The sequence below is a fragment of the Ovis aries genome, chromosome 26 (genome assembly GCF_016772045.2).
Source record: "Ovis aries strain OAR_USU_Benz2616 breed Rambouillet chromosome 26, ARS-UI_Ramb_v3.0, whole genome shotgun sequence".
Lineage (NCBI taxonomy): Eukaryota > Metazoa > Chordata > Mammalia > Artiodactyla > Bovidae > Ovis > Ovis aries.
In genome coordinates, this window is record NC_056079.1 from 38,244,474 (window position 1) to 38,263,798 (window position 19,325).

Here is a 19,325-nt window from a genome sequence, read left to right on the forward strand (position 1 = left end):
AAACAGTAAGCCACATTATACAAGGTTCAGTTCAGTTCAGTTGATCAGTCATGTCAGACTCTTTGTAACCCCATGGACTGCAGCACGCCAGGCCTCCCTGTCCATCACCAACTCCCGGAGTTCACTCAAGCTCATGTCCATCAGGTCAGTGATGCCATCCAACCATCTCATCCTCTCTCATCCCCTTCTCCTCCTGCCTTCAATCTTTCCCAGAATCAGAGTCTTTTCAAATGAGTCAGTTCTTCACATCAGGTGGCCAAAGTATTGGAGTTTCAGCTTCAGCATCAGTCCTTCCAATGAATATTCAGAGCTGATATCCTTTAGGATGGACTGGTTGGATCTCCTTGCAGTCCTGGGACTCTCAAGAGTCTTCTCCAACACCACAGTTCAAAAGCATCGATTCTTTGGCACTCAGCTTTCTTTATATTATTATATTACACAAGGTTAGAGGAGAGAAAAACAGATGAACAACTTGAGGCAAAAATGCTTTCAAAACTTGAGTTTTATTTTATTAATTTCACTAGGAGTTTTCCAGTTGGTATTTTTCAATAGATTGGTTTGGGGTAAAAGCTGATCTGAAGTTGAAGAGGAACATTAGTAACTTTAGAGCAACATGTGAGCTTTTCCTTGCTCTTTTCTCACTGTGGAACCTACATTTCTATTTATTTTCTACTTGGAAAATGTGAGTGAGTGAGTGAAAGTCGCTCAGTCATGTCTGACTCTTTGCGACCCCATGGACTGTAGCCCACCAAGCTCCTCTATCCATGGAGATTCTCCAGGCAAGAGTACTGGAGTGGGTACCTGTTCCCTTCTCCAGGGGGTCTTCCCAACCCAGAGATCAAACCTAGGTCTCCTACATTGCAGGTGGGTTCTTTACCCTCTGAGCCACCAGGGGAAAATGTGCTTCTGTCCTGTCTGTGTATGGGCTATACATTGGTAGGGTTTCCCAGGTGGCTGTAGTGGTAAAGAATCCGCCTGCCAGTGCAGGAGACTCAAGAGACCTGAGTTCGATCCCTGAGTCGGGAAGATCCCCTGGAGGAGGGCTTGGCAACCCACTGCAGTATTCTTGCCTGGAGAATCCCATGGACAAAGGAGCCTGGTGGGCTACAGTCCATGGCGTCTCAAAGAATCAACGGCTAAAGTGACCATGTATGTACGTACAATGGCTAGTCACTCATATGTGAAAATGAGTGTGTTTATTCCTCTGTATATTTTTGCCACAAGACCCCACCACCTTTGTCATGGCAGAGTCTCTTATTTTAAGCAAGTGCCCTGCATTGGAATTTAAGATGAAATCATAACACTTTTTATATTTTTCCTCATTTTGAACACAGAAGTGTAAAAAATACATATGTAATGTGATCAAAATGGTGAGTTCACGATTTTAAACAGGCAAGTAGTGACCAGCAAGAAGCATTCTCTGTGTCTTGTAAGATGACCAAACCCTTTCAGGAATTTAATTTCTTTGTTAAGAAATCTATATATACGATGATGCCACCCCCACCCCCCACCCCCAGACAAGTGAGTCGCTGAGACTTTATGGGCCTCAGTTTTCCTTCTGGAAAATGAGGAGATTGTCTAGAAGGTTTTTTAAGATTCTATCCTAGCTCTGTACATTTTTTGCCCAGGTCATCATGTTTGTTTACTATCTATGGAGAATGTGCCTTGCCCTTGAGAGTAATAGAATTAGAAGCAAATATGTGGAAGCCAGCTCGTGATCAAGAGCAGGTTAGAGAGGGGGAGGGTGCTGGTGTGCAGACCGTCTACTCCAGGTATCTGGGCACCTTCTGCTTTGCTGAGTCACAGTCACCCTCCGCAACCCCGGGAGGCGTGTGTGGATGCCCCCCGCAGGCCTCCGCGCCTTCAAGGCGAGGCTCCCCCTTCACCCCGGGCAGGTTCTCGGCCTCAGCCCTGCCGACCTGGGTCCTGGGTGCTGCACTGTTGTGGGTTGTAGGGTGCTGAGCAGTATTCACAGCCTCTGCCCACTCGATGCCAGTGTCGCCCCGCTTCGTGGCAACCAGGACTGGCTCTGGGCACTGCCTGGCGCCCCACGGGGCCGCGGCCCCCACCGTCGGCAGCCACCGCTCCGGCCCAGCTATCTTTCCCTCCTCCACGGCCTGCTGCCCCTCCCCGGCACGCCGGACCACTTGGATAATTTCAGTCTACAAAATAGACATATTACCAGGGTGAGAGCCCTGCTGGAAAAAAAAAAAAAAGTTAACCTGTATTAGGAAAAAACGAAATATTCAATTAGAAGATTGCTTGGTGCTTTTAAAGACACTGTTCATCACCCTGTCATTTGCAAGCTTCTCTTTAATTTTATTCTTGTCTCCTCTCCAAAGCGTATTAGCCACCGTTCCTGAAACTGATGATTCTCAGTGCGGCATGGTTCTTTCCAAGCAGCTCTGCTGTGTGGGAGGAGTCGCATTCTTGTAGTTGTTTTCGCGGCCGTGTTGCCAGAACTCATTTCTCTTCCTGTCGCAGGTGGAGAGACTGGTGTGAAAGTGTTCTGAGTTTTGCTTCTCCTTCCGTGTAGCACTCCAGACCTAGGGCTTCGTGGCTGGCCGTCTGTAGGATCTTTCGGGCCTCCTCTTCTACTCATTAGGTAGTCATTTTCAAACATTAACGCACATAGGAATTACCAGGAGACTTACCTAAAATCCACCTTTCTCATCTCCGCCATCCATCAGGTCTGGGCCAGGGTCCCCAGGAGTGTGTGTGTTTCTAAGACCCACCCTGTGTCCAGCCACCTGCCCTGTACATCAGAGACCTCGCCCTGCCACACCCCTGCTCCCCTCCCACCGTCCCCTGGAGACCCACCTCCTGCAGGGTTGGTCTCCCCCACTGTCTTGTCCTGTTTCCCTCTTTGACTCCCAGCCGTGGTCCCGTTAGAGGCTGGCTCTGGATGGCCAGTGAGTGCTCCTTGGGGAGGGCCAGGCCTCGCGTTAGCATGGAGCACAGATGGGAGTGCTGTGTTTGCTTCCAGCCTCGTGTTATCCATCCCATGGTTTGACCGCGGGGCAGCCGTGTGGAGGCCCGGGAGAGGGGGCGGTGCTGGTTCACAGACTGGCCCTGCGTGAGGATGGCCAGGGCAGGCCAGAGGCAGGGGCAGCCACCGTGGGCTGCTTGGGGCGGGCTTAATGCGCACAGGAGCTTACTGACGAGTCTGGAGTGGCCGAGAGACAAGCCGACCCTGCACCTGCCTCCAGATCTTGAAGTTTATGAGGAGCCTTGACTGGATTCAGTCATTCGTCCAGATGGTCCCAGCACCACCTGCTGTCTCAGGGCCACGACCTGGGGCAGCTCCTAGCATGGGGAAGGCAAGGAGAAGGCACATCCCGAGGTCGGGGGCTGGATGAGGAGCCTCTGATGGCCCAGCGCCAGCTCCAGGGTCACTGGCTGACCCGCCCGCCCTCTCGGTGACCTCCTGCACGGCGGTCATGAGAAGCGGAGACCCCGCGGATGGCGTCCTTCTCCAGGCATGTTCCTTGCAGGCTAGAGCCCTGCCTGCCACCCACTCGGGGTCACGCTCCCAGTCCAGCCACTCCTTCTTCCTGAACATCTTTCTACCGTTCCCGTGTCCCTCAGTCCAGACTCTGGTCATCTTGACCTCTGGTGTTCTGATTTTTTGGATCCTCTGCCTTGTCAGTACTAAATATTTGAGTAGGTACCCTTCAATATGCGCATCGAATCTTTTTAATAAAATGTCTTATGTGTCCTGCTATCAATATAACATAAGAAGTGCTGAACGGCATTCGTCATCAGTTCAGTTCAGTTCAGTTCAGCTGGTCAGTTGTGTCCGACTCTTTGTGACCCCATGAACTGCAGCACACCAGGCCTCCCTGTCCATCACCAACTCCCGGAGTTCACTCAAACTCACGTCCATCAAATCAGTGATGCCATCCAGCCATCTCATCCTCTGTCGTCCCCTTCTCCTGCCCCCAATCCTTCCCAGCATCAGAGTCTTTTCCAATGAGTCGACTCTTCGCATGAGGTGGCCAAAGTACTGGAGTTTCAGCTTTAGCATCATTCCTTCCAAAGAAATCCCATGGCTGATCTCCTTTAGAATGGACTGGTTGGATCTCCCTGCAGTCCAAGGGACTCTCAAGAGTCTTCTCCAACACCACAGTTCAAAAGCATCAATTCTTCAGCGCTCAGCCTTCTTCACAGTCCAACTCTCACATCCATACATGACCACTGGGAAAACCATAGCCTTGACTAGACGGACCTTAGTCGGCAAAGTAATGTCTCTGCTTTTGAATATACTATCTAGGTTGGCCATAGCTTTTCTTCCAAGGAGTAAGCATCTTTTAATTTCATGGCTGCAGTTACCATCTGCAGTGATTTTGGAGCCCAAAAAAATAAAGTCTGACACTGTTTCCACTGTTTCCCCATCTATTTCCCATGAAATGATGGGACCAGATGCCATGATCTTCATTTTCTGAATGTTGAGCTTTAAGCCAACGTTTTCACTCTCCACTTTCACTTTCATCAAGAGGCTTTTTAGTTCCTCTTCACTTTCTGCCATAAGGGTGGTGTCATCTGCTTATCTGAGGTTATTGATATTTCTCCCGGCAATCTTGATTCCAGCTTGTGTTTCTTCCAGTCCAGCGTTTCTCATGATGTACTCTGTATAGAAGTTAAATAAGCAGGGTGACAATATACAGCCTTGACATACCCCTTTTCCTATTTGGAACCAGTCTGTTGTTCCATGTCCAGTTCTAACTGCTGCTTCCTGACCTGCATACAGATTTCTCAAGAGGCAGGTCAGGTGGTCTGGTATTGCATTAGTCATCAGGGGAACACAAATCAGAATCATGAGCTACCATTAGGGTGGCTATACATCTTTAAATTTTTTATGAAAAGTAATGTAGTGGTGAGGTTATGGAGAAACTGCAGCTCTCATATATTACTGCTAGGGATGTAAAACACTTTGGTGGTTTATCAAATGATTAAATATAGGCGTGTTTAATAGCAGTTTCACTCCAACTCTGATAACAAGAGAACGCAAACATGCACTCACATAATAACTTTACACGACTGTTCACAGCAGTGTGTTTCCTAACAACCTAAGGTGGACATGGGCACCGGCTGATGCTCGGATGAATGAGACGTTACATAGCCACACAACAGGGCTTGCTTGATTCAGCCGTTAAATAATGCAGCGCTGACACCCCAGTGTGGACGAGCCTTGGGAACCGTGCTATGTGAAAAGCCAGCCACAAAAAGAGCCTGTCATGTGATTCCACTCCAAAAGGTTCCTTTTAGGAGAACTAAAATGTCATAAAATTAAATACAGTGGTTTCACAGCCCTGGGAATATATTTAAGAGCTCGAAATTGTACATTTCACATGGGAGCTTTGTATGGTAAAGTGTGAATTATGCCTCAATGCTCATTTAAAAAATTTCTCCCCAGTAGGTCACCTTGTCTGGGGTGCACACACCCCGCTTTGGAGAGCTCTGGCAGCCTGTTCCTAGAACCGGTTGAGGTCCCTCTTGTCCAACTCTTGTTTCTCTCCAATCCATCCTGCACAGTGCTGGCTAAAATAGGATTCCTTCGATGTCATGTAACCAAAACTGGCTCACTATTAGCAACAAGACACAGTCTAGACTCCTTGGCACGAACTTGGACTACAGTGTTCCACACCTTTTCAGAACAGACGGCTGTCATATTCATTTATTAGAGAGCTGTATGTAACCTATGGGTGGGCTTCCTCTGTGGCTCAGTAGTAAAGAATTCGCCTGCCAGGAGATGCAGGTTTGATCCCTGGGTCAGGAAGATCCCCTGGAGTAGGAGATGGCAGCCCATTCCAGTATTCTTGCCTGGAAATGCCATGGTTAGAGGAGCCTGACTAGCCTGACTAGTCCCTGGGGTTGCAAAGTCTGATACAACTTAACGACTAAAACAACAACAACAATGAAATATATACCAAGTCCGCAATCAAACAGTTAGCTGATCATGCTGAAGCTCAGGAAGCACTCCTTAAGGTCTTAAAAACCCCTCTTAAAAGTGAAACAGTGAAACGAAATCTTTCTGATGGGGCTTTCAGCAATTGTCCCTTTGGACCACTTTGAAAGCAAGTGTTCTGTAGTCTAAATTCCTGCAGCTCAGGTTTGATGAAGCTGCAGGATTTAGCAATTTGAATCGTTAATTGCCGGGCAGATTCCTAGAAATTCGATTATCTCCTAAATCGTGTCTACTTTAAAAGAGCACAAGCAAACAGTCTGAGGTCTCCCTCTCTACCTTCGCCCTTAAAAAAAAAAAAAAAAAAGTCCATTTATTCAGCTGTTTCCGAAGGGGACCAAATGGCAGGTGCCTTGTGAGGTGGGTGGACATTATAAAACGAGCTAAGACTCATCCTCTGCTCCTAGGTGCTGGATGTTGGTTAGGTGACCTCTACAGCCAGAACCATGCCTCTTGCTCTCCCCCAGCCCAGCACCGTACTAGACCCCCAGGAGCTGAGAGAAGGGGAAATACCTCTCTCTGACTTCAGAGAGCTTATAATCAGTAAGGAAGATAAAAATTTACAGAGGTTCGGGTGTGTTTTGTTAATAAGCATGTGGTGTGGACATTCAGGGCTTCTCCAGTGGTTCCGTGGTAAAGAATCCGCCTGCAGTGCAGGACCCGTAGGAGACACGGGTTCAGTCCCTGGGTCAGGAAGATCCCCTGGAGGAGGGCATGGCAACCCACTGCCGTATTCTTGCCTGGAGAATCTCCATGGACAGAGGAGCCTGGTGGGTCACAGTCCAAGGGGTAACAAAGAGTTGGACACGACTGAAGGGACTTAGCATGCACACACGTGGACATTTAAGTGCTACAGATGGAGAAGTGGAAGAGGCTGTGGCGTCTGGGGATTCTGGCTTTGAATGGAATTTGGAGAAAGGACCTGGGTTAACACCTGGGTGTCTGGGAGCTGCGGGAGAGAAGGCAGATGAGGACAGATGAGTTTACTGACAGCCTTTGACAGCTGAGGTCAGCGCTGACCCAGGAGGGAGCAGACGGTTTTGAAGCTCGTGTTTTCAGCAGCTCTTTGGGTTTTAAACAGTTGTCTAGAGGCTCAGAGTTGGGAGAATGGGGCTTCTGCTCCTCTGCCTTTACAAACCCTGGGGCCTCCAGCAATGACTTGATCTTTTTGGATCTCCACAGCTTCCAAGAGGAAGAGGTTAGAAGGGTGATGAAGGCCAGGGTCTCTTTCACTATCGAGTTCCTGGGATTGTGTATTCCACAGCAAAAAAGGCACTGAGCACAGTGCAGGAGACACAAGAGATGCAGATTCAATCCCTGGGCCGGGAAGATCCCCTGGAGGAGGGCATGGCAACCCACTCCAGTGTTCTTGCCTGGAGAATCCCATGGACAGAGGAGCCTGGCAGGCTACAGTCCATGGGGTCACAGAGAGTCAGATAGGACTGAGCGCCTGTGCGTGTACGCACACACACACACACACATACACACACACAATGCGTGTCGCCTAGTAGGTGTGCAGCTGGACAGCTGTGTCCACCTCAAGCTTCCCTCCCCTCCCTGAGCCTTGTGCTTGATATAAAAGGAGGCAGAGCTGACTTGTGCCTGGCTGGTGGCAGAACCGTCCAGCTGAGCCTCAAAGGGGAGGCTTTGGCCCTACCTCAGCCCCGGACTCACTGCAAGGTCGTGAGCAGCTAGGTCACCTGTGCTCATCACCCCATCAGCTAAGATGTCTGTTCATGAGATTAGAGTTTGATGTTTTAAAGGAAAATATGAAATTTTCTTCAAAGCCAAACTACTATAGAAGTAGGAAAAAATTCGATATTAAGTGACGTCATTTGAAACTTGCCTTTTGGATAAAATTTCATTGTATGTGCGATCAAAAGTACTACCAATGTACATCTGTTGACAGATAGCAGTGGTTTTTCCTGCACCCTGTATTTAATGCCGATATTTAAGTCGTGACTTCCTAATATGAAACAGTTTCAACTGGTGCCTGCCGTTCACTCTCTGTTCCTTTTTGTTGAACCTTGTCTGGTGTGTTTCTGCCTTCTGTGAAATCCCTTTCATCAGTATTGTCCCATGAGAGTGGCCTGCCCGCTCCCCTAATGGATTGCAAGGGCAAAGATAAAAGGGAAGAAAACAGGGAGGTTCCTGCTGGTTCGTCTTCCCTGTGGATATCACAGATATAACCGTCCGTGTGAGGCTGGGAACACGCTGCACCTTGGCCTGTTGCCTTCCTGCTCCTCTGTTTTTACATCTGTTTTTATCAGGAAAAACCCTCTGCTGTGGGATTCTAACCTTGGGGTAATTTGCAGACTGTACCTATCTATGCCCATAAGAGTCACTAGGAATTTTTATTTCATTAGTTAAAATAAGATTTAAGGAGCATAATTTTCTTTTCTGCTTTCCCCTTGACTTTAATGATCTTGACATTTTTAAAGATTACAAGCCATTTATTTTATAGAAAGTCTCTTAATATGGATTTGACTGATATTTCCTCGTGATTCTATCTAGGTTTTGCATCATTGGCAAGAGGTGATTTTAAAATATGGTTATTTTGAGATCATTTCCTTGATTCTTCATGAAGTCAGTGAAGCTGGAATAAAGCACTGCACACTGAATTTTGACATTTACTTGACTGGGAATAAATTATACACTGGCTTCCCTTGCAGCTCAGTCAGTAAAGAATCCGCCTGCAATACCAGAGACCAGGGTTCAATTCCTGGGTTGGGAAGATCCCCCAGAGTAAGAAATGGCAACCCATGGCAAACCAGTATTCTTGCCTGGAGAATCCCATGGACAGCGGAGCCATGGGGTCACAGTCAGACTGGACTTAGCACCTAAACCACCACCACCACCCAAACTATCCACTATAAGCTATAAACTACAAATCGCTATCCTTTACAAATCCGGACTCAACAGAAAAATGGGTCCAGTATTTCAGCAGCCAGATCACAGGAGAGGAAGTCCTGTAAACATATGAGAGTGTTCGTCCTTACTTGTAATCAGGAAAATGTAAATTCAGATCATTTTATACCCATGAAACGGGCAACAATTTGCTAGTTTGATGTCACATCAAGTTTTGGCAAGGGTGTAGGACAGTGGGAATCGTCAAGCCTACTGTGGAAATGTAAGCTGGTGGAAACCCTGGAAAAGCAGTTTCGTGTTGTATTAAAGATGTGCATGTTCTAAAACCCAGAAACTTCACCTCTTGGTGGCCACAGATTTCAGAGACATTGTTGATTTGGTTTCAGACCGTTGCAATAAAACAAATCTCTCAATAACGCAAGGCACACACCTTTTTGGTTTCTCAGTGCATATAATGGTTACGCTTACCCTATACCCCAGCCTATTAAGTGTGTAATAGCGTTGTGTCCAGAAAAACAATGTAGCTACCTTAATGAAGAAATGTTTTATTGCTCAGTATTAACCCTCATCATCCGAGGCTTCCATGAAGCTGTAGTGCTATCAGCAAGGATCACTGATCTCAGACCACTGGAACAAATTAATTATAAAGAACAGGTTTGAAATTTTTTGAGAGGTACCAAATGCGGCACAGAGACCCCAAGTAAGCAATGTTAGAGAGATGGTATCAGTAGACTTGCTCCACACAGGGTTTCCACAAACCTTCTGTTTGGAAAAAACACATTATCTGTGAAGCGCAATAAAGCGAGATGGGCCTGGAACACCTTGCTCATATTCGCTGGGTGACATTTATAAGGATGGAGCATCATTTATAACAGCCCATAGAAACCAGAAAACAAGTTAAATGTGCCTCAGTAAATTTGTAGTTGAGTCCCATCAGAACCTCTACTATTTAGGAGGGAAAAGCATAGGTTACTAGGTTACTACAGTTTTCAGAATAACAGCCTTCAGAAAATTATTCTTGAAGGCATTGCTTGTCTCAAAAAGGAAAATATTGGGGTAAGTCTTCACCCATAGTGACAGGACGGCCCTGCTAAGGTCATGGTGTGAAGTCCGATCGTGCGGCCACTTAGCATGGGTGGTCCGTGCCGCGCCTGTTGCAGTCTCTCTCGGGAGACCAGGGGCCTGGCTGGGGAGGCTGGCCTTGGCCTTGAATACCATTTTTCCAAGTGAGAAATGAAATATTTCCTGCCCTGTCAGTAAACAAGGTTGTCACAGTCATCAGCCATCCAAGGTGAGCCCAAGGATACTCGGGAAAGAGAAGAATGCCTGCGAAATAACAGCCATCAGACTACTGCCACTCCCTACAGGGAGCCCAGGGTTAGCTCAGGATGTGAAAAACACAGGATCTTGGCCCAGGATAGCTGAGACACAATGAAAGAAATGATGTCAGTGGGCGGAGACGCTCGCATCTTCCCATACCTAGAAAAGCGCTAAATTCCTTAACTTGAGATATCTGGTTTCCTTTAACAGTAATCTTTTGATGATAAGACTACCTGTCCTTTGTTGCAAAACTTGTATATGACCTGACTCCTCCCCTGACCTCCTCGGAGCAGTTCTCTCGGGGTCCCTTGAGATGCTGTCTCCTGGGCTTGGAGTCCTAAAAATTCCCACCACCTCTCAGCTTTTAGGTTGTGACTATCTTTTTCAGTGGACAGAAGGTGCACGTGGACCCTGGCTGAGGAAGCTGGTGGAACGTGGCAGCAGAGGCACGTTGGATGAATGAAAGTCATTCATCATGAGGGGTCTTTTAAAACTGCACTGCACCTGTTTACTGATTTCATTTTCTGCATGCTTAACGCCTTACTGCTCCCCTGCAGGAGGAGCAGCTGAAATCTCACGAGAGCAAGCTGAGGCAGATCACCACAGAGCTGGCGGAGCACCGCTCCTACCCGCCGGACAAGAAGGTTAAAGCCAAGGAGGTGGACGAATACAAGCTCAAAGACCACTATCTGGAGTTCGAGGTGTGTTGAACCTAAATGTCACAATGCCTGTCACCTGAGCTGTCTTACAGTGCTTCCAGGAGGCAGGTGTGTTTTTAGCTACCGTATCTGTGAGCAACGCACCTTGACTGTCCCTCTCCCGGAGCTCCGGCCGGGGTCTCGGGCACGGTGGCCCCTCCTGTTCATGGTTCTATTTAAGCATCAAAGAGTAACTGTCAGTTTTTATGCTTAAAAAGCAAATCGCCTGCTGGTTGGAATAGCATGTGCTGGCTGTGAGACAAAAAAAAAAAAACAACAGTCGATGGACATGCCGGGGTGGGCAGCCGCTTTCTCTATTTCTGCATCTCTTCCAGCAGAGTCTGAGTCAGAAAAAGTACCGCGGAGGAAACGAGCTGCGGGGTGCCGTGGCGCGTCTTCCCTGCGCGCTCTGGCTGCTAGGCAACGGAGGCAGCTCTCCTCTGCCGCTCAGGTCCTTCGCGCGGAGGCTGGGGAACCAAGTCGCGGCACAGTCAGTACGCCAGCACGTGTGGCCGCTAAACGGAATGGGGAGGGTCCGCGCAATCTGGAAAGACAGAAAATGTAAAAGCAAGTTGAAAGCACTGTGAGCAGTAAATGTTACCTTTGGCTAAGGGGCTTCCCAGGTGGCGCTAGTGGTAAAGAACCTGCCTGCCCCTGCAGGAGACCTAAGAGACGCAGTTTCAATCCCTGAGTCAGGAAGACCCCCTGGAGGAGGGCGAGGCAACCCACTCCAGTATTCTTGCCTGGAGAACCCCATGGACAGAGGAGCCTGGCGGGCTACACAAAGCTATGACTGAAGTGACTTAGCATGTACGCACCTTCAGCTGCATTTTCTCCCCAGTGAGTGTCAGGGTTATGTTTTAACTGTGACTACCCCATCAGCTGCCACTTGAAGACACTGAAAGGATCCTTGAGGCTAAGTACATGGGCTTAGTTCAAAATAAAGAAGTTATCTTTAAATTTTTACATCGTTTTTTTCTGCAGAGTGTGTTGAATCTCTTTAGCTCTTCTTTGGCTTTGTAGATCTGGTCTATTCATATTCATCTTCTTTCCCATCTTGCAATCATGCTTCTTCCTTGGGCTTGAAACACAGCATCATCTGAGCGCCCTCACCCTGACCCACCGCCCCAGACCTACTCAGACACCAGCGCCCAGCTCCCAGCGCTGCCGCCTCTCCCGCCCCTCTCTCAGCTTTCCCTTTCAGCCCCCTCTGCCCAGGACCCAGGGTTTTCACTGCTCCTGAACCCGGCGGTGCTTCTGTCTTCAGCCCATCCTACACACTCCTGGCGGTTTCCTAAGGCATGCTTCTGTCAACTGCTGCCCTTGGTTTTCCCCTTCCCCTACCCCAACAATTTACCTTCAAATAAAGTCCAGCCCTTAATCTGAGAGGATCTGGGTTCCTTCTGTCTGTCCACAACACAGGTCTCCCCACCACGACCTCCATGAAATCAGTCATTTTTCTGCTACTTTGCCCTCTCCAAACTCGCTGTTATGCCTTTGTTCATCTACTTTGAAAAGAAAAAAGGAAAGTGAGCTGCTCAGTCATGTCCTTCTCTTTGAGACCCCATGAACTGTAGCCCACCAGGCTCCTCTGTCCATGGGATTCTCCAGACCAGAATACTGGCGTGGGTTGCCATTTCCTTCTCCAGGGGGTCTTCCTGACCCAGGGGCTGAGCCCCGGTCTCCTGCGCTGCAGGCAGATGCTTTACCTTTTGAGCCACCAGGTGCTTCATTCTGCCCCAGCTGCTCATCCCTCCTTTCATTTCTGAGAGGCCTATTCGTCTTTCAGGGTGCAGCCCAGACCCCTCCTGTGAAAAGCCTGCTCTCAGCCTGCCAGCCCCCGTCCTGCTCGGGGCCTCCTGTTGGGGTGGTCTCAGGGCCTTTGCATGTGTGGCCAGTCCCACAGCGTATGCCCCCCGAGACTGTGAGCCCTCGAGAGCAGGGGCCTCGGGTCCTCTTCACATCTCTGCCCTGTGCCCGCTCGTTGAATTGGACAGGGTTTCATGGAAGCTTTTAAAAGTCTTAGATTTCGGAGTTATAAAATGTGGCATTTGGTGCCATGAAGATCCATGTACCAGGTTTCTTCATGGTTAAGTAAGTCCTTGCTCTGTTCAGATGAAGAAATCTTCCTTTTGTTAAAGATGAAAGCTTATTAGCTAAAACTTTGGAAGCCTTCCCAGCCAAAGACTTCTTGAAAAAATACTTAAAAAAAAAAACAGATTTACTAAGCGGTTCATCTTTGTCCACACCTGTTCGTTCTTGGGAAATGGGAGACCTCAGAAAACTATCACAATTCTTCACACGTCTGGAGTGGCTTTCAGCTGCCAGCCTGTTAGTTTCACACGTGCTGATTAATTTCCCAGCTCCTCAGGCCCCTGCTGCCAGCCTGCAACACCTCGCTCTGAGCCCTTGGCTCCAAGGCTGCGCGTCTGCACCCAGGAGGCCGGGGTGGCCGCACGACCAAGGAAGGGTCGCCCCTGCTAGATGCTCCCCCTGCTTTGAACCTCCTGTTGGGGCCCCTTTTCCAAAAATGTAACCCAGCCAAAGCCAGCATTTCCATTTCCTGACATGAGCTTTAGACCAGCCTTTGTGCGGGTAAGTCTTGCTTTCATCAAATCATCACATCAAGGAGCGCGAAGGTTGCGTTCCAGGACTGTGGCTCATGAACACCTTCCCATATGGTGACACGTCGGGCATGTTGAAGTGTCTGTCAAGCCTCACTGACCTGTGCACCAGAAAGGCAGATGGTCCCCTCGCTTCTTAGAGGTTATCTAAAAAGGTTTTTGTGAAATAGTCTCTTTTTTTTACGTGAACCGTTACTTCTCAGTAACTGAAGGTTGAAGTAGTGTATCTCGTGGGGTCCACTCTGCTGTTATTTCAGCCACAGGCTTTGTCTTGTACAGGTACCTGCAGCCACGCCCTCAGAGCATCCAGGCTTCCTCCGCAGGCTGCCCTGTTCCCCGGATGGGGGGTTCTGAGCGTGACGGGCCATCCCCGTGGGGTAGGGGCCAGGGTGTCTGAACGTCAAGGACCTTCCTGTGTACTTGTTCATTGTTCTTTCCTCAGCTTCCAGAAGATGGACCGAGTGCTTGTACATATTTGTTGAGTAAATGAATGGAATAAGGCAACATCAGAGGAAAGCTTAGTAGCTCCCCTGAAAACAAAAGTGATACACAGACAGCAGTGTCTGCAGTTCCTTGTGACCCCAGACAGGCAGGGACCGACCGGAGGGCATCTTGAGTCCCACCGATGTCCCTGTCTCCGGGGAGGAGCCCCAGCCAGGCCCGCTCTCTCACCTGTTCCCTTGGTAGGGACTCGCTGCGGCCTCAGAGCAGCTCTTGTAACTTTCACACCTTGGTAAGAAAAGCACCTTCCTTCTGTTAGAATATTAAGCCCTTGGTGGTAACACGGTTGTTTCTAACTGGTTGCATTTCAGATGTTTATATCCCAGGTTGCTCTGAGTGCAAACAGTTCTTCAGGTGGGCCAAATTGGCAGCACTTAGAAGTTCTCTTAACCCTGACTGCCAGTAAATAATCAGAAACTCGTAAATAAGAAGGTTCAGGGGTGGTTTTGCTTGTTTATTTGGAGTTGAACTTTACTGAATTACACTGTCTGTTTATTTGGGGCTGTCCTGGGTCTTCACAGCAATGCACGGGCTCTTCTCTAGTTGCAGCGACCCGGGGCGCCTCTCCAGTTTCAGTGCCTGGTCGTCTCATTACAGGGGCTTCTCTCGTTGTGAAGCTTGGGCGCTAGGGTGCTCGGGCTTCAGTAGTGGTGGCACCGTGGCTCAGGAGTCGTGCCTCCCGGGCCCTAGGCAGGGCTCAGGAGTTGTGGCGCACGAGCTTAGTTGCTCCTCAGCATGTAGGATCTCCCTGGACCAGGGATAGAACCCACGTCTCCTGCACTGGCAGGTGGATTCTTTACCACTGAGCCACCAGGGAAGCCCTGTTTATTTTTGAAGTCTATAAAAAGTCCGCAGAGAACAAGGAGACTTACACCAACTTCAGCCTTAGCCTGTAAGAAGATGGCGCACTATTCCTGAAGACGGCAAACTCCGCTCAGAAAGCCTGTAGTTAACCAAGTTCGCGTCTCTCTCTTTACTGCCTACGCAATGGGAGGTTGGGGTGGGGTGGGGGGGTGGCATTGCTTTGTTCTCGATTGAATTGGTTTCCCAAAGTTGTGGCTATCGATTGCTTACAAGGGTTCACGTGGCGCCTAGTCTCACCTTTGACAGGGTTGTTAGGCATCACAAGTCTATGTAAGAAACTCACTGTCATTTCCCAGTTTTCAAAACACAAATATCAGAAATAGCTCCACTTCCTTTTGACTTATTTCTACTCTATTCAGTTCCATTTTCACTTAAAAATGTTGAATCAATCTCCGTGTTTCTGGTACATTTGGAAATTTATCAGGATGTGGGACAGGTGGGTGGTGTTTGTCACATAAAAACTTACAAAGCTCCAGCCACTCGGAGCACAGGAGCCTGGGCTCTGCCCGATGCCCCTCGGCCCTTAAAGGAACAGCCCTGACACAGGAATTCCCTTGCCAGCGCTGAACTTGGCCCCAGAAATTTGGCTTTTTGTTTCTTCGCAGTTGAAGTGAAGATACTGTTTGCTCCAGGATGTTTTTCAAGCGACAGTTAAGTTGTTTTCAGTGGCATAAATTATTAATAACTCTTAGATGTGGGTACAGAAAATGCAACTCTAGCGGTTCAAACCTATTAGAAGGGCTGGGCTTCTTGAACTGGGCTGTTAGAGGCTGACTGAGGAGCGAGTGCTGAGGCAGGCTCCCAGCAGCTCCTGGGTTCACTGTGGTGCCATGGAGACCTGGTGGGCAGCACAGGGCACTTCACGAGCCAGCAGAACAAAGGCTGGAACATCGTCTTTGGCCCTCGCAGTGCTGGATTTGTTGGTGCTGAGATTTGAATGCGTTTAGGGAGGATCAGCAGGGTCCTCCCCCCACCCCCAGTATACCCAGCCTGGCAGGGTCCACATCTGTGTTGTCAGCCTGGCTCCTGAACGCGGTTGACTTTGCCATTCCTGTATAGATGCTGCGGACGCTTGGATGTGCTTTATGCCTTAGATCTTTGAATATGGGCTTTGAATCAACTGTCTCTTCATGGTTAGAAAATGGGTACTTGCGGGTACATGCGTTCCCAGGTTCCAGTCCAGCAGGAAGAGAAGTCCGTGTCCCTGATGGTTCAGCTTTGTTCTGCTCAAGTGCAGAACCAAGGCCCCTTGCTGAATGGGCTGGAATTCAGCCGCATGCTCACTCCTGAATTTCAGCCTGGAGCAGAAAGTGCTTACGGCTTAAGGCAGGCAGGACCCACACCAACCACATGGCTGGAAGTGCAATTTTAGCAACAGCAAATGTCCATTCTAACAAGACATGTAAATCTCTCTAAATTTTAAATCGAAAAAAAATCTAGGACATTCTTGAGGCATGCCGCATCTTTTTCTGAATTTCTAATTTTTGGTGGCATGTGAAATGGCATGGTCCCTTCTGAAACTGATGTGCTTGAGCGCGAGAGCCCATTCCATATAGTGCCGTGAAGGAGACGCAAGACAGTTCGTATAGAGAAGTGCATATACATACGTTTCTGATTGTAGGCCCTCAGCCTTACTGTGGGGTTATTTGTTGGCTGGATGGGTGGGTGGGTGGTTTGATGTATTTCTTTTTGAACAGATTCTCTGACTGTGATCTTAGCTCTGTTTCTTCAGATGGCACAGTTTTTATCTGTCAACATCACATAAGTAATTTTCACATGATGGACCGCTTCTCCTCTCACAGGAGCAGTGAGTGCAAGGACCTGTCTCAGGGCCCTGCCAGCTGTCCCCGAGCAAATGCGTCACTGAGACAAGACGATCTGGCTGCTAATTTGTGAGTGGACTTGGTTGTAAACGTACAGAGATGGCCATGATCACTTGCTTTCTCCAGAGTGAAAGTAAGGGAAATTTCCCCACCCTCCTAGGAGATTAGCAGCCAGTCTCAGTCTCAGGAGCAGAGTCTAGCCTAAGTCCAGTGACATTTCCTTTACAGAAAAGAGTACAAAGGTGATTATGTATGGATCTGAGAAGCTAAGATGTGGCAGGTTGATTGACTTCTTACGGAAGTTTAGGAATTTTCTTTTTCTTGTAGAAGACTAAGTGTTAAGAGTCCAAAGCTAGAGACCCAAGTCCAGCAGTTGCCCAGACATACAAGTCCAGTTCACATCAGAGGCAGGGGTTTTGCTTTGCCAGTTGGAATTGCATTTTGTACAGCACGCTGAGTGAGGGCTGCAGAGCTCTGGGTTTTCATCTGTAAAAGATGACGCACGCTTTTGAAGGGAGGAGAAGCTTAGCAACAGGGAGCCTTTGAATCACATTTTAAACATGATTGAGAAGCAGAACAGAGAGTCAGTCATGGGCCCTGCAGTGACTGTCCTTAAATCCATCCTCACGCCTGAAATGTCTGCTCTGAGGAGCGTCACTGCTTGGGGTAAAGGTACTGTCTGCGAGAAAAAGGCACAAAAGCTTGCAGTTATAAAACAGTGAAATGAGGAAAAGGGATGGCCTGGAAGTTAAGCCACTTTAGTCTCATCCTTCTCTGGACCTCGGTTTCTGGCTATGAAGATGAGATGAAACTGGGTGAACTAACCTTAAGGCCCCTTCTGCCTCTGTATTTTTGCTGTAATATACTGACCCTGATGCTGGGGAAGACTGAGGGCAGGAGGAGAAGGGGGCGACAGAGGACAAGATAGCTGGATGGCATCACCGACTCAATAGACGTGAGTTTGAGCAAACTCCCAGAGATGAGGGACGGGGAAACCTGGTGGGCTGCAGGCCATGGGGTCGCAGAGAGTCAGATACAAACACAAAACACAAAACAAGAATATTTCAGTTTGGGGCTCTCAGGGGATCTAGACCATCTCTGTCCGATAGAGATACAATGCAAACCACACACGTGATTTTACGTATTTAGTAGCCACATGTAAGAAAAAGAAACAATTCATTGTAAAAAGATTTTTCAATTTAACACAGTATGTCCCAAATGTTATCATTTCCATATGTAATCAATATAAAATATCACGATGTCTGACACGTTTTTTTCTTGCTAAGCCTTCAGACTGTAGTGTCTCTGTACACTCGGGGCTCAGGAAGCCACGTGGGGCGTGTTCTCTGGCTCCTGCTCGGGCCGGTCTAAGAGCCAGGAGCGGAGGTGCGCTCCCGGGATCACGCGGCACGTAGGTTTCTCGCATAATCGAAGAGGCCCGGCTGTCGGTCTGGCTCACGTAAGACTCTGTGTCCGCCCTGGTCTTACTGTTTCGATCGTTACTTCTGGGTGGGGCTCTGGTGTGAGCGCTGTCACCAAGGGACCTGGGAGAATAGAAACTCCGGTCAGTCTCCCCACAAAGCAGTTCTCACGGGAGCAGCGGGAGCAGCCCCGTTCCTGCTCCCCTTAGACCCTTCCGTACGTGACCCTCCCGTCCGTCACTTTTTGCTGAGTGCTGGTGCCATTAGCCCTTTCCTGCGCGAACTATGCTTTTTTTTTTCTTTTTACCCAGAATGCTTTATCTCTAACTACATTAGGTTTCTTCCTGCTGTTGCCTATAATAATCGGTACGCGTTTGACGTAAGAGTTTTAAAAACTCGTTTGCTTGAGTCCCCAGTCTGATTCAGGGACTTCTCGGAGGGAGCAGGCTTCTCCAGTCCTTTCGGTGGGTCTAAGTTCAGAATTACTCAGTAGACTTATAATGGAAACTAATGTTTTCAGAAATGTTTTTCTGGAAATATTAGAGAAAACTCAGATGCAAAAAAAGCCTGTGTTTATACCAGGACTGTCAGCCCAGCCCTCCCTGGAAGGCTGGGGGCCATGCCCCAGCACGGGCTTGTTGCAGGAGCGCCCGTCCGCCTGGCGGTCCCGGGGGCTCAGCTCTCGCGCAGACGGACGCGTGGGGGCTCGCACGGGACGCGTCCACCCTCACCAGGCCCGGCCTCGGCCGTCCTGTGGCCGCGTCACCACGCCGGCTTTCCATGTGCTTCCGCTCCCCGGAGCGGTCCTGTGTCCTCGTCCGTGAGTCGCGATGCCCTCCTTAGGGAGGCCCGGGAGTTTCCCGCTGCCGCTCGCTCCCCACGTGGACCGGAGGCTGGAGGGAGTGAGCGGCCTGCCGAGGCCTGGTCACTCCTCCCTGGGCCCTCCGACTCCACGGGACGAGGATACTTTACGATGGGGACAGGCTCGCCACTGGCCACGGAGCCAGAGAGGATAGAAGGACATTTGAACCGGGCCTGCAGAAGGCGCAAAACGGCTCTAAGCTCAAAAGCCATCAATATATTTAGGGATGACGTGTCCTGGAAGGTCGATGGGGAAGGTGGTTTACCTTCAAACTTCCTCAGATCCTACTTTAAAATTTTTTCTGGAAAGACCGGCCTGTCCCCTTAGGACTGGCATTGCCATTTTGGGAGCCCAGGTGTGACCGGCCGCCTACTGTGAA

General features: G+C 49.0%; 1 protein-coding gene across 16 annotated transcripts in view; it reads left to right on the plus strand.

Moving 5' to 3' along the window:
* The window catches only part of PSD3 (pleckstrin and Sec7 domain containing 3), a 590,582-nt gene that overhangs the window by 552,572 nt on the left and 18,685 nt on the right, over positions 1-19,325 (plus strand). For all 16 annotated transcript variants that reach the window (XM_042241260.2, XM_060407086.1, XM_042241264.2 and 13 more), the window contains one exon: positions 10,711-10,854. In XM_042241260.2, coding sequence (XP_042097194.1) covers positions 10,711-10,854 — 144 coding nt within the window. The remainder of the gene's footprint in view (positions 1-10,710; positions 10,855-19,325) is intronic.